The sequence below is a fragment of the Colobus angolensis genome, unplaced genomic scaffold (assembly GCF_000951035.1).
Source record: "Colobus angolensis palliatus isolate OR3802 unplaced genomic scaffold, Cang.pa_1.0 Scaffold115, whole genome shotgun sequence".
Taxonomy (NCBI): Eukaryota; Metazoa; Chordata; class Mammalia; order Primates; family Cercopithecidae; genus Colobus; species Colobus angolensis.
In genome coordinates this window covers 1,477,391-1,490,090 of record NW_012112586.1, presented here as the reverse complement: position 1 = coordinate 1,490,090, position 12,700 = coordinate 1,477,391, and the positions used below count along the sequence as shown (strand labels likewise).

At 58.9% G+C, this 12,700-nt stretch overlaps 1 protein-coding gene across 1 annotated transcript in view; it reads left to right on the top strand.

The window, feature by feature from the left end:
- ULK1 (unc-51 like autophagy activating kinase 1) overlaps window positions 1-12,700 on the top strand; it is a 77,320-nt gene that overhangs the window by 46,952 nt on the left and 17,668 nt on the right. Inside the window, exons 3-6 of the mRNA XM_011961383.1 lie at window positions 286-378; window positions 462-503; window positions 11,594-11,626; window positions 12,192-12,248. Coding sequence (XP_011816773.1) covers window positions 286-378; window positions 462-503; window positions 11,594-11,626; window positions 12,192-12,248 — 225 coding nt within the window. The remainder of the gene's footprint in view (window positions 1-285; window positions 379-461; window positions 504-11,593; window positions 11,627-12,191; window positions 12,249-12,700) is intronic.

Below are 12,700 nucleotides of genomic sequence, written 5' to 3'. Positions count from 1 at the left end.
TGCCTGGCTTGCCAGCCCAGATCCCCACTCCGAGACCCCCAGCCCGACTTTCCTGTCCAAACCCTTATCCCGGGACACCCCGCGCCCTGTTCCACAGCCTGACTTTCCAGGCTGGATCCCTACCCCAGGACCCCCAGCCCGATCCTCAACCTGGCTCCCCACTCGGCCTTCCAGTCCCGGGATCCCCAACCAGGATCATCTCAGGGCCCCACCTGTGCGGTCTGGGGTCTGGGGAGGGCCTGCGAGGGGCAGCCCTGGCCCTGAAGTTGCACGTTTGGCTTTCAGAAGCACGATTTGGAGGTCGCCGTCAAGTGCATTAACAAGAAGAACCTCGCCAAATCTCAGACGCTGCTGGGGAAGGAAATCAAAATCCTGAAGGTGAGCTAGTGGTTGGGGAGGGTGTGTGGGCGAGGGCGAGCCCCCCTCCCCACACTGATAAGAAACTCGGGTTTCTGTCCTAGGAACTGAAACATGAAAACATCGTGGCTCTGTACGACTTCCAGGTAAGGCCTCGGGCCGCTGTCTGCTGGGGACGGGGAGGGGAGACTGTGGCCCCAGGTGCTGGATCCCCTGGTGAGCACTCGTGTTGAGCCTGTCCAGGCTGGGGTCTACTGGGGCCCTGGAGATCCACCCTGGGTCCAGGCCTGGGCTGGGGCTGGCTCTTGCTGTGACTTCCCCAGCTGTGAGACCGGGGAGGGGGTACCTGGGCCGCAGGGCGCCCCGAGGGCAGGGCTGAGTTCCCCTGACCAGGCATCCCTTCCCCGCCGGGTGTCAGTCCTAGGGGCCCTGCCTGAGTCCGGCGTCCCAGGCAGGCCCTGGCAGCGCTGCCGGCCTGGCCCACCTGTCTAGGCCGTGTGTTTGTTGACATTGCTCCTGCGGCCGGCATTGGCCGGCCTTGCTCTGCGTCAGACAGGGCGGGGGAGGGGCCGCCGGAGACTCCTGCTGGCTGGCAGTCAGGGCCCGGCGCGGGCACAGGCGGCTGCCGCTGGCTGGCCAAGGAGATGACCTCAGGCCCGGCTGGCCCCAGGATGCAGGCGGTGGGACCAGCTGGCTTTCATGCTGCCCCCATGTCCCGGGGCTCAGGGCAGGCCAGGCTGGGGCTGTGGGAGCCAGGGTGCCGTCCTGGGGACCAGGAACCTGAGGCGGGAGATCCGCCCCACCAAAGTGCTGACTAATGGCTCTGCGACCTGTTTACTGAGCCCAGGGCCCTGCCCCTGGCTGAGGGAAGGGCTGGCGGGCTGTGTTTTGGTGGCCTCCTCCCTCCGCCTGTCAGAGTTTTGCTGTGGCCTTGGGGACCGAGGCTTGTCACAAGGTGTCGGGTGAGGAGGGCCCAGGTCCAACAAGTACCTGGAAACCCAGGCACACTGTGTCCTGGAACCGGGCCACCCCTCCCGCTGCTTTTCCCGCCCTCTTCCCACCCCTTTTCTCCCTGCTTTCCTCCCTCCCTTCCTCTTCTTTCCTCATCCTCCCCATGTTTGGAAGCCTCCTGCCTGGGCCACAGCCTGGACATGCGTCATGGTGCTGGGAGCCAGCAAGGAGTGGGCAGCTGTCCCTGGCCAGGCAGTGACTCCGAGGAGTCCCCCTCCACCCTGGGCTACGCTGCCTGCTGCTCCCCTCCAGGGCTCCCCAGGTCCAGTCCTGGGCATCTCCAGGCCAGGCCCTGTGACCGTCTGCACGACCCCCGCAGACCCAGGGCCAGTATCCCCAGACCCCGCTCCATCCCAGTCGGCCGCACACACCTGGTTGTGGGCATCTGCCACTTCCTCCAGTGTTGGCAACACTGCGGCTTTCTCTACTCAGGAAGCACTTAGAGCGGCCAGCTGCAGACGCTCCTGTCTCCGGGCACCGGGCTCTGCTGGAGCTGCAGCTTAGCCTGCCCTCGCCCCACAGGTGTGGGGATTGTTGCCCTGTGTCGGTAAGGCAATGTTTGAGGCAGGCATCCAAACCCAGGAAAAAATAATTGGCTTTTAAAAATGGGTAATGAACAATTTGAGTGATAAAAGAAAATCCGCAAATATTACAGGAGGGAGTGTGGTAAAGGTAAGAGTCCAGCCCCCTGGATGGAGTCCTGCTGTCCTCCGCTCTCAGGCACCTGCCTTAGTTGTTTCTGGGCCACTGGGGACAGCCATCCTTACAAGAGATGTGTTCATGTATGTCCTTCCAACCACACCCACCTCTCTGCGCCGTGAATTTTGTCACTTAAGAATATAGTCTGCACTCCATCCAGCCTGGGCGACTCAGCGAGACCCTGTCTCTGAAGGAGTACAGCCAGCTAGGGGAAGGTTCTGTGCTGGCTCAGTCCATATCAGAAAGTTTACCCCTCGGCCAGGCACAGTGGGTCACACCTGTGACCCTAGCACTGTGGGAGGCCAGGACAGACCAGCCTGGGCAACACAGCAAGACTTGCTCTCTCTGAAAAAAAAAGAAAGAAAATTAGCCAGGCATAGTGGCATGTCTCAGCTACTCTGAAGGTTGTGGGAGGATTGATTAAGCCCAGGAGTTTGAGGCTGCAGTGAGCCGTGATCTTGCCACTGCATTCCAGCCTGGGCAGCAGAGTGTGACCCTGTCTCAAAAAAACAAAACAAAACAAAAAAATCCCTTGAAAAGTTTACCCCTCTCTGTTAGAGGTCACCATCTCTAAGCGCAGTGGTTGAGAGCCCGGCTGACGCTGATAAGGGGCCCAGTCCTGGCTGCCACGTGCACACACAGCTTCTTCAGTTTGCGGCCCTGTTTCTTCCTCTGTGGAGCAGAAAGCACGGGCTGTGACGGCTGTGAGAGGGAGTGCTCTCGGGCTGGAGGAGCCATTGTGGAGGTACTCGCTGCTGTCCTGATTGGGGCCACCATGGTGATTTTCAGCCATGGGGTGCCTGTTGCCTGAGATTCAATCACTGATTACACTGAGGTCCTGTAGGTGGGACATGGGGTTATTTTGGGATGCTGGTACAACAGGGTGGTTGTGACTGGATCACTAGAAGTAGAATCCTTGGGTGGGAGGGATGCTGATTTTTTTTTTTTTTTTTTTTCTTGAGACGGAGTCTCACTCTATCGCCCAGGCTGGAGTGCAGTGGCCGGATCTCAGCTCACTGCAAGCTCCGCCTCCCGGGTTGACGCCATTCTCCTGCCTCAGCCTCCTGAGTAGCTGGGACTACAGGCGCCCGCCACCTCGCCCGGCTAGTTTTTTGTATTTTTTAGTAGAGACGGGGTTTCACCGTGTTAGCCAGGATGGTCTCGATCTCCTGACCTCGTGATCCACCCGTCTCGGCCTCCCAAAGTGCTGGGATTACAGGCTTGAGCCACTGTGCCCGGCAGGGATGCTGATTTTTAATTTGGGTAGTTATTGCCAGATTGACCTCCAGAGAGGCAATGCCAGTGGTCTCTCAGCCTGACTCCTAGCACATGTCTTCCTAGCTCCTTGCCAGGAGGGCGGCTCTCAGAGGTTTCCATCATGGCTCATGTGAGAATTGGAAAATGATGTCTCTTATGGTTTTGCTATTCTTTTTTTTTTTTTTTTGAGACGGAGTTTTGCTTTTTTCACCCAGAATGGAGTGCAGTGGCGTGATCTCGCCTCACTGCAACCTCCGTCTCCCGGGTCCAAGCGATTCTCCTGCCTCAGCCTCCCAAGTACAGGCACGTGCCACCACACCCAGCTGATTTTTGTATTTTTAGTAGAGGCGGGGTTTCACCATGTTGGCCAGCCTGGTCTCGAGCTTCTGACCTCGTGATCCACCGGCCTTGGCCTCCCAAAGTGCTGGGATTACAGGAGTGAACCACCCCGCCTGGTCGGTTTTCTTTTTCATTGGCAATGAATGAACTTCACTATCTGAGCATGGGAATGTTAGAAATACTACTTGTCCTTTGTACAATTTTTTTTTTTTTTTTTTGAGATAGAGCTTCAATCTGTCACCCAGGCTGGAGTGCAATGGCGCGATCTTGACTCACTGCAACCTCCGCCTCCTGGGTTCAAACGATTCTCCCGCCTCGGCCTCCCGAAGTGCTGGGATTACAGGCATGAACCACCGTGCCCAGCTTTCACAATATATTTCTATATTTTATATATATGTATTTTTGAGATGGAGTTTCGCTCTTGTTGCCCAGGCTGGAGTGCAATGGCACTATCTTGGCTCACCACAACCTCCACCTCCCAGGTTCAAGCAATTCTCCTGCCTCAGCCTCCGAGTAGCTGGGATTACAGGCATGTGACACCACGCCCGGCTAATTTTGTACTTTTAGTAGAGACAGGGTTTCTCTGTGTTGGTCAGGCTGGTCTAGAACTCCTGACCTCAGCTGATCTGCCCGCCTTGGCCTCCCAAAGTGCTGGGATTACAGGCAGGAGACACCGCTTCGGGCCTATTTTAATATATTTTTTAAAGAGACTGGGTCTCACTCTCTTGCCCAGGCTGGAGTGCAGTGGCATAATCATGGCTCACTGCAGCCTTGAACACCTGAACTCAAGAGATCCTCCCACTTCAGCCTCCGAAGTAGCTGGGACTACAGGTATGCACCACTGTACCTGGTTGGGCACATATTTCTGGCAAGTTCTTGATTCCTTTTGTGCCAAGGTTGAAGGGTACCATGCTTAACACCATGGCCCCTGAGCCATTCTGCCGTTCGCTGGGCCCTAGCTCTAATATTTACCTGTGTGACCTTGGGCAGGTAGCCTCCTGGCACCTCAGTTTTCTTACCTTTTAAAAACTGTTGACTGGGTGTAGTGGCTCAGGCCTGTAATCCCAGCACTTTGGGAGGCTGAGGCGTGTGGATCATGAGGTCAGGAGATCGAGACTATCCTGGCCAACATGGTGAAACCCTGCCTCTATTAAAATACAAAAATTAGCTGGGCGTGGTGGCCCATGCCTATAGTTCCAGCTACTCATGAGGCTGAGGCAGTAGAATCGTTTGAACCCAGGAGGCGGAGGCGGCAGTGAGCCGAGATTGCGCCGCTGCACTCCAGCCTGGGCGACAGGGCGAATCTGTCAAAAAAAAAACAAAAACGAAAACTGTTGTGGTTGTGATGGCAACTTGAGTGTGTTAAGTCCTTAGAACTATGCCTGCCACATTGTAAGTGCTCTGTAAATGTTCTTGATTGGTAGGCGTCCTTTACATATGAAGGAAAGTAGCTTCTTTGTGATAGGTGGCAGGTATTCCCCTCCATGCTGTTTGTTGACTGTTGAGGTTATTTCTGTTTTATTGTGTTGGGTTTTGTGTATTGGGTTTCTTTTTTAGCCATAAAAACTGTGAAAGTGTGAGTGCCTGGGAAGTGTATACCTTGGGTTATGCTCTTTGAGTCCACCACAGCCGTTGGGAGGCAGCTGCAGCACCTGGCCTCCTTATTGAGGGTGTGGTGTCAGTGTCTGCACTTGCCTGGCCCCAGGAGTGCCGCCACCACAGGAATCAGGGTATGGGGCTGTGGAGCCAGGCTGGGATCCTGCCCAGTGTGCCCTGGGAGGAGGGCTGATGGCTACAGGCCTTGCTAACGGTGGCCCCCGTGGCCAGCACGCCAACTGACAGGTTCCTTGCAGCTGAAGGCCTTACTGGACCACTCAGGTGTGACTCACTCAGGCCCTGCAGACAGAGCTGCTGCCCGTGAGTTACCTGTGGTGGAGACCCGAGTCAAGAGGTGTCCAGCCCTGCTTAGGGGCCTGGGAGACCGTGGGTCCAGGCAGTCCAGCCCAGCATGAGACTCTGACTCCCCATCCCAGAGTGAGGAGGGGACTGCCAGGCCTGGGCTGGTCTGGCCGGGGGGCTGTCTGCAGTGTGAGTTGGGGCAGGATGCAGGCCAAGTAGAAAGCCATGGGGTGGGTACCCAGCTCCCGGGCAGGGGCCTGTGAAGGGCCCCCCAGGGCCCAGGCGGTTCTGGAATTACCTCCAAAGTGGTGTGTATCTTTTTTTTTTAACTTTTAAAATCATGAGATAAGACCGGGCGTGGTGACTCACGCCTGTATTCCCAGTACTTTCGGTGACCAAGGTGGGCAGATCACCTGAGGTCAAGAGTTTGAGACCAGCCTGGCCAACATGGCAAAACCCCTTCTCTACTAAAAGTACAAAAATTAACTAGGCATGGTGGTGGGCACCTGTAGTCCCAGCTACTTGGAAGGCTGAGGCAGGAGAATCGCTTGAACCTGGGAGGTAGAGGTTGCAGTGAGCCGAGATCGCGCCACTACACTCCAGCCTGGGCGACAGAATGAGACTCCATCTCAAAAAAAAAAAAAAAGAAAAAAAAATCATGGGATAAAAATACAGGAAGGTGCAAAACAGATGAGAAGGTGCACCGCAACAGGCCCTGTGTGGTGTAGCAAGCGCCAGCCCAAAGCCATGCCCATATCCTGGGCTGCTCCCTTTGCCACATGCTGACTTTAAGCCTAGAGGTGGGATGTCAGCTGTAGGTTTGAGGGGTGCTGTGTCTCCGTGGGTGACAGGAGTTGGTTTTTGTTTCTGCGCATTACCCTGTTGTGGGACTGTCACCTGGTATCAGTATTTGTCCGCAATGACTGGGGGACGGGTCTCAGCCGCCTGCAGGACAGAGCTGCTGGAACCAGGTTTCACTGGGGTGTGTGCCAGCTAGGATGGCCGGGGCTCGGGAGGAGTGTGTGGAGTTGGCGTCTTCCCGAGGGTCTCTGCAGCTTACGCTGTCCCCCCAACCCCCCACCCCCCGCTTGCGCTGGGATTATTCCCTGCTTTTTCCAAGCAAGGTTATGCCCTCAGAAGGGTCAGGCCACCCACCCCTGCCTCACTGCATCTAGGGACGTGCCTCAACCCCCTGAGGCTGCCTCCTGGATTGTCCAGACCCCCAGACCCAGCAGGCGGGAGGCTGCAGAGGTCAGCCTGGGCTGTAGCCCCCAGGAGGCCCACACACAATGGGCGGCTGCAAGTGGTTCCCCAGGGCCAGAGGGTGGCCCTTCCTTCTTAGGGTGGAGCTAGCATCCCTTCCCTTTTGGGAGCTGTCCAGGAACCCCGCCTGGGGGTGCAGAGTGGTTCTGTCCAGCCACAGCTGTGGCTTTTGCCACTTTTTGGAGCCAAGAAGGCCAGCTCTGGAGGCGTGAACTAGGTCAGTGCCTGCTCACCAGGCCCAGCCCAGGATCACCAGACAGGAGAGGGACTGGCAGAGGGTGGGAGCCTGGATCCTATTAAGTAAAGCACCTTAGCACCCCAGGGGTGGGGCAGCCTCCTACGTGCCCAGACACCCGTGCCAGGCTGCCTGGGACACCTGGCTGGCTGTGCGTGCGTGTGTGTGGGGTGTGGGGGCTGGCCTGCCTGGGGGGTGCTGTCCCGGGTCCCTCAGCACGCTGCCCGGAGACAGTGGGGTGTTGATTTTGCTGCCTTTTTGAAGTGTTCTGAACCTCGGATGCATGTGTTGGGATTTTTCAGGGACAGCCCTGTGGAATGGTCAGCAGCCGTTCCGTTTCCTCCCTTAAAATAGGCGACAAGATGGGACCCACCTCCTGGGGTGCGGGTGATGGTGCAGGGAGCCTGCCGTGTTTGATTAGGGCGTGGGCCGTGTTTGATTAGGGCGTGTGTGTGTCATCACAGGACGGACCCCCAGGCCCTGCCGTGGGAGGCGAGCTGCTCGGCCTGGGGTGGCCGCTTCCTGCCCCGGAGCCCAGGGGGGCAGTCATGGCCCTTTCTGGTGTCTTTAACTGGGTGGCTTGATGCTGGGAGCATGCCTGGTCCCCGCACCCCAGGGTAGCTTGTGAAAACCAAATTCAGCTGCAAGGCAGAAATGGAACCTGATGCCCTGTGTGGGTTCTGGGTGGGCCCAGGGCTGGGCAGGGGAGGTCAGCTGTGGCCGGCAAGGCTGTGCTCTCACCTGACCCCCCTCAAGAGCCCCAGAGAGTCGCTGCCTGTGGGAAGGGTGGGCAGGCCCAGCTGGGGGACCCTGTCGGGGAGGTGTTGTGGCGCAGGACCTGGGCCTGCAGCTGCCCTGGAGGAGCTCCCCTAAGCCCTGGCAGGGGGTGGGCCTGGGCTTGTCCGTCCTCACTCTTCATCCCTGACCCTGCCAGGGTTGGAGGCAGCAAAGCTAGGCCCTTCCGGGGATACAGAGGGTTATTGGCTTGGCACTGGCACTGGCAGAGAGTGAGTCCGGGACTCCAGCCCGCCTGCGTGGGCTGTCCTGCCACTTCCTAGCCTGGGCGCGCCTCCCAACCTCTGGGGCCTCAGTGTGCTCATATGGGAAGTGGGCTGGTTGTGGCCTGCTGCCTGGGCTCCTGCAGGGCTGGCGCACTTGGACTTCACAGGAGGCTCTCGGAGGCGTGGGAAAGGCCCTGGTGTGCCCCTGACGCCCAGCTCAGGGAGTTGGATGCCCACAGCCCCGAGGGCCTGTCTGAAGCTGTCATCTGTCCCAGGGGAGTTGGGAAGACCCAAATGCCTGTGGTAAGGTGGGTGCCCCCACCCTACCCTGCAGCCCCACATCACCCTGCAGCCCCACCCCCACTGGCCCTGAGTCCCCTGCTGGGGAGGACCTTTTAGGAGGCAGGCTGAGCATGGGCCAGGCCTTGGTTTCTGCAAGGGACCATCTGAAGTGCAGGGCCCTGCCCACACCCTCCTGGGAGTTGGTGGTGCCCCCTGAAGTTTTGGGGATGGAAGAGGGTGGCCAGCACAGTGGGGAGGGCACAGGGGTCTCTAGGAAGGCAACCTAGGAGTGACATCTGTGACTCTGGGGCAAGGCCAGGGGTCTAGATGTGCCAGTAGCAAGGTGGGTTCCAGCACTTACGGGGCCAGTGTGGCAGGTGCCCTGGGTAGGGGTGTTGGGGACCCTGGCTGGAGTGTGGGCAGCAGATGGGGTGGGGGAAGAACCTCCTTGCCAGGGTCTTGTGGGCCCAGGGCCAGTCGCTGGTGCCACAGGGTCTCCCTGGTGGGCCTCTGCCTTTCTTCTTTTTGAGACAAGTCTCCTTCCGCCACCCATCCTGGAGTGCGGTGACACAAACTCCGGCTCACTGTAGCTGTGGCCTCCTGGGCCTAAGCCATCCTCCCACCTCAGCCCCGAGTAGCTGGGACTGCAGGCGTGCACTGTCACACCTGGATAATTTTTGTATTTGTTTGTGGAGATGGGGTTTTGCTATGTTGCCCAGGCTGGTCTCAAACTCCTGGGCTCAGGCGATCCTCTGTCCTTGGCCTCCCAACATGCTGGGATAAGCTTGAGCCACCATACCCGGCCAGGCCTTTGCCTTTCTAGGGGTGAGAGGTGGCTGCCTTAGTGTTTGCAGGTGGGAGGAAGCCACAGGGCTTCAGTTAGCACCCCCTGCCCAGAGGGAGCTCCTGTCCCACACAGGCCGGTCCTGGGTCAGTGGCTGGGGGATGGGGTGCTGGGCTCCCGCTCTGCACACATGGGCGTTCCCCCAGGATGCCTCTGTCTTTGGCACATCCCTGGTTGTGCTGGCTTTGCTGGTGGGTTTGGAGCTCTGGTGAGCAGGTCAGGTCTTGGGGAGCCCCTGGCTCTGTGATCCAGGGCAGGTGGCCCCCAGAGAGGAGAGGAGAAATGTGGGTGCCTATGGGCACTCACTGGAGGGCCTGTGGGGAGGGTAACGATGGGCCCAGGTCACGGAGTGGACATTGCCATCCTGAAGTTATTTCTCGTTCTAGCTTTGTCTCCCCCTCCTTCCTGGGTTCTGCCCGGAGCTGTCCCTGCAGTCCCCTTTGCTCCATCCTGTACCCCGTGTGGATTGTTCTCCCCATGGCTGCTGGGAGCCCTGGGCTCCCACATGCTCTTCCTGGGTAGGCAGCTGAGGCCAGGCGGGGCTTGGGGTGCACAGGCGTGGGTGGGGTGGGCTGAGGCCTGCCTGGTGGACAGGTCCCACCTTCTCTAGGCTGTGCCTGGGTTTCTGGGTCTCCCTCTGGGCCGGCCATGCGATGTCTGTGGATCCTGGGGTTGCTGCCTGAGCAGCATCGACCTTAGCCGCCCTAAGAGCACCCTCTCCTGAGCCTGTCCCCACTCAGCATCCTTATCCAGCCCACAGCTCCTCTGCGGGGGCAGCTCTGGGGGCACGGGCTTCTCACGTTACGAAGCAGATATACTCAGTGGCTTTGTGGTTATCCCCCACCAGGGATGCCTTCTGATTGGTCAGGGCCTCCTGGGACTGGGGGCTGAGCAGGAGTCCTGTGTGGGACCCTGCTCCCACAGGCACCGAGGTGCGTTCTTCCTGCAACCCCCCTCCAGACACAGCTCCCCTTTGCTTTGAGACAGCTTGGGCCCGCTCAGGGGTAGAAGTGGGATGGCCGTACAACAGGGTGTAGACTCGCTTCCCTGCAAGAACCTAGAGCGTGTGGCTGTGTACAGGGCAGAGGGAGGGGGTTTTGTGTGGAAAGGGCTTCCTCCTATTCTGAGGCCACGAGTTGGGTGTGTGGGGCCCTCGCTCCTCCAGCCCAGCCTGCCTGGTTTGATGTGGCTTCCTGGGCCTCACTCTCCTCGTCTGTGAAACGGGAGTGATGAGGGCTTGTTCCTGTGGCTGCGGGGAGTAAGTGGTGGGCTACAGGGAGGCCCCCAGTCCCAGGTGAGGGTGTACTCACGCTGGCCATTGGGGTGTGTGCTGTGTCTGTGCCTCTGGCTCACTCTGAGTTTCATGGGGCAGGCAAGGGCAGGTGCAGGTGGCACCCCTGGTCAGGTCTGTGTCTGAGCTGAGGGCTGAGCAGCTGCTGGCCAGGCCTTGTTGGCCCAGCAGTGGAGGGGGTGGCTGGGATGCCTCTGACCAAAGGCATTGGGTTGAGGGGTGGCAGCCTAAGCTGCAGCCAGGTTGGGGTAGGGCAGCTGGAGGCCTCCAGGCCTCTGGGTCAGCCTGGCAGTGCCAATCTGCAATTTGTTGGTGTCTTTTTTTTTTTTTTGAGATGGAGTCTCACTCTGTTGCCCAGGCTGGAGTGCAATGGCATGGTCTTAGCTCACTGCAACCTTCTCCTCCTGGGTTCAAGTGATTTTCCTGCCTTAGCCTCCCGGGTAGCTGGGATTACAGGCGCGTGCCACCACACCTGGCTAATTTTAGTATTTTAATAGAGATGGAGTTTCACCATGTTGGTCAGGCTGGTGTCGAACTGCTGACCTCGTGATCCACCTGCCTCGGCCTCCCAAAGTGTTGGGTTTTACAGGTGTGAACCACCGCGTCTGTTTAAGTTTTGTATTTTCAGTAGAGACGGGGTTTCACCATGTTGGCCAGGCTGGTCTCAAACACTGACCTTATGATCCACCCGCCTTGGCCTCCCATGGTGCTGGGATTACAGGCTTGAGCCACTGTGACCAGCCCTGTTGGGGCGTCTTTGATCCTGGGCTCAGGAGCTGAGAAGTGTCTGTGGCTTGAGGGCCGAGGCCTGCCCACACACCTGGCCTTCACCCTTCCTGCTAGAGGGTATGTCCTCTGCCAGGAGTTGTTGCTTATATGGGGGGACCAGGGGCCTTTACCTTGATCATGATAGAGACCTGGATGGCGACAAAACACAGAACACACCCACCTACAAAGCACGTGGCCCACAGATGTCCTCGTTTCCTGGCTGCTGGATGACCAGCTAAGTCCTGGCACTGCAGGGCCTGCCCAGGCTGAATTGGGGCTGAGCCAAACTCCCTGCAGTAGGGCCCAGGGGCACTGGGACCTCTCACAGCCTCTTTTCTGTCTTGCAGGAAATGGCTAATTCTGTCTACCTGGTCATGGAGGTGAGTGCCTTGTGGTGTGAGGACAAGTGCAGGCTGATGGCCATGGCCCTGGGAGCCCCAGAGGGAGGGATGTGGCCAGCGGGGAGGTGACGAGCACCTTTTCTCTTTTTTTGAGATGGAGTCTCACTGTCGCCCAGGCTGGAGTGTAGTGGTGCGATCTCAGCTCACTGCAACCTCCACCTCCGGGTTCAAGCAATCTTCCTGCCTCAGTCTCCTGAGTAGCTGGGATTACAGGTGTGTGCCACCAAGTCCGGCTAATTTTTGTACTTTTAGTAGAGATGGGGTTTCGCCACGTTGGCCAGGCTGGTCTTGAACTCCTGACTTCGAGCGATCTGCCCACCTCGGCCTCCCAAAGTGTTGGGATTACAGGTGTGAGCTGCCATGACTGCTGAGCATCACTACTGATGTCTTCCAGCAGGGACTGTGGGGGCACCTGCCCTGGGGTGGGCAGGCGCCTGAGGGCCCAGGGAGTAGTGTCCAAGTGTGAGGGGTGGGGAGGCTGGGCAGGGCTGGGAGGTGGGCCCTGGTCCCTGCTGCAGCCTGATGTGTGTCTGGTCTTTTGCAGTACTGCAACGGTGGGGACCTGGCCGACTACCTGCACAGTGAGTGCACACCTGTGCCAGTTGGGCTGCCAGCCGGCCCCCACAGGGCCCCGCACCCAGGGCCACCCTGGCCCCAGCCTGGGAGGCAGCCTGGCTCGAGTGGGTCCCTGGCTGATTGTGAGATTGGCTCTTTCTTGTCCCCTTGGGACTCCTGAGGGGATGCAGGGGGCTGAGCTGCTCCCAGTTGTTAGGATTCGGTCCGTCCGCCCGCCTCCCCCTTGCTTGAGGAGGCAGCTGTGACCAAAGTGGCCCGAGGCCACGGGAGCCGCACAAACAAGGGGTGCAGGGCTGTTGTCTTCATAGTGTGGCTGGAAGGAAGGTGGCTCTTGGCCCACCCAAAGTTGAGCCGTGTGGCGGATGGGAGGAGGATGTGCTGCACAGGGCCGGGCAAGGCAGAGGGAAGGACAGCAGGTGGGCGCCCGTCTGTTCCCAGGCTCCCTGGGTGGGGGTCCGGGCCACAGTGCCGGCGGGC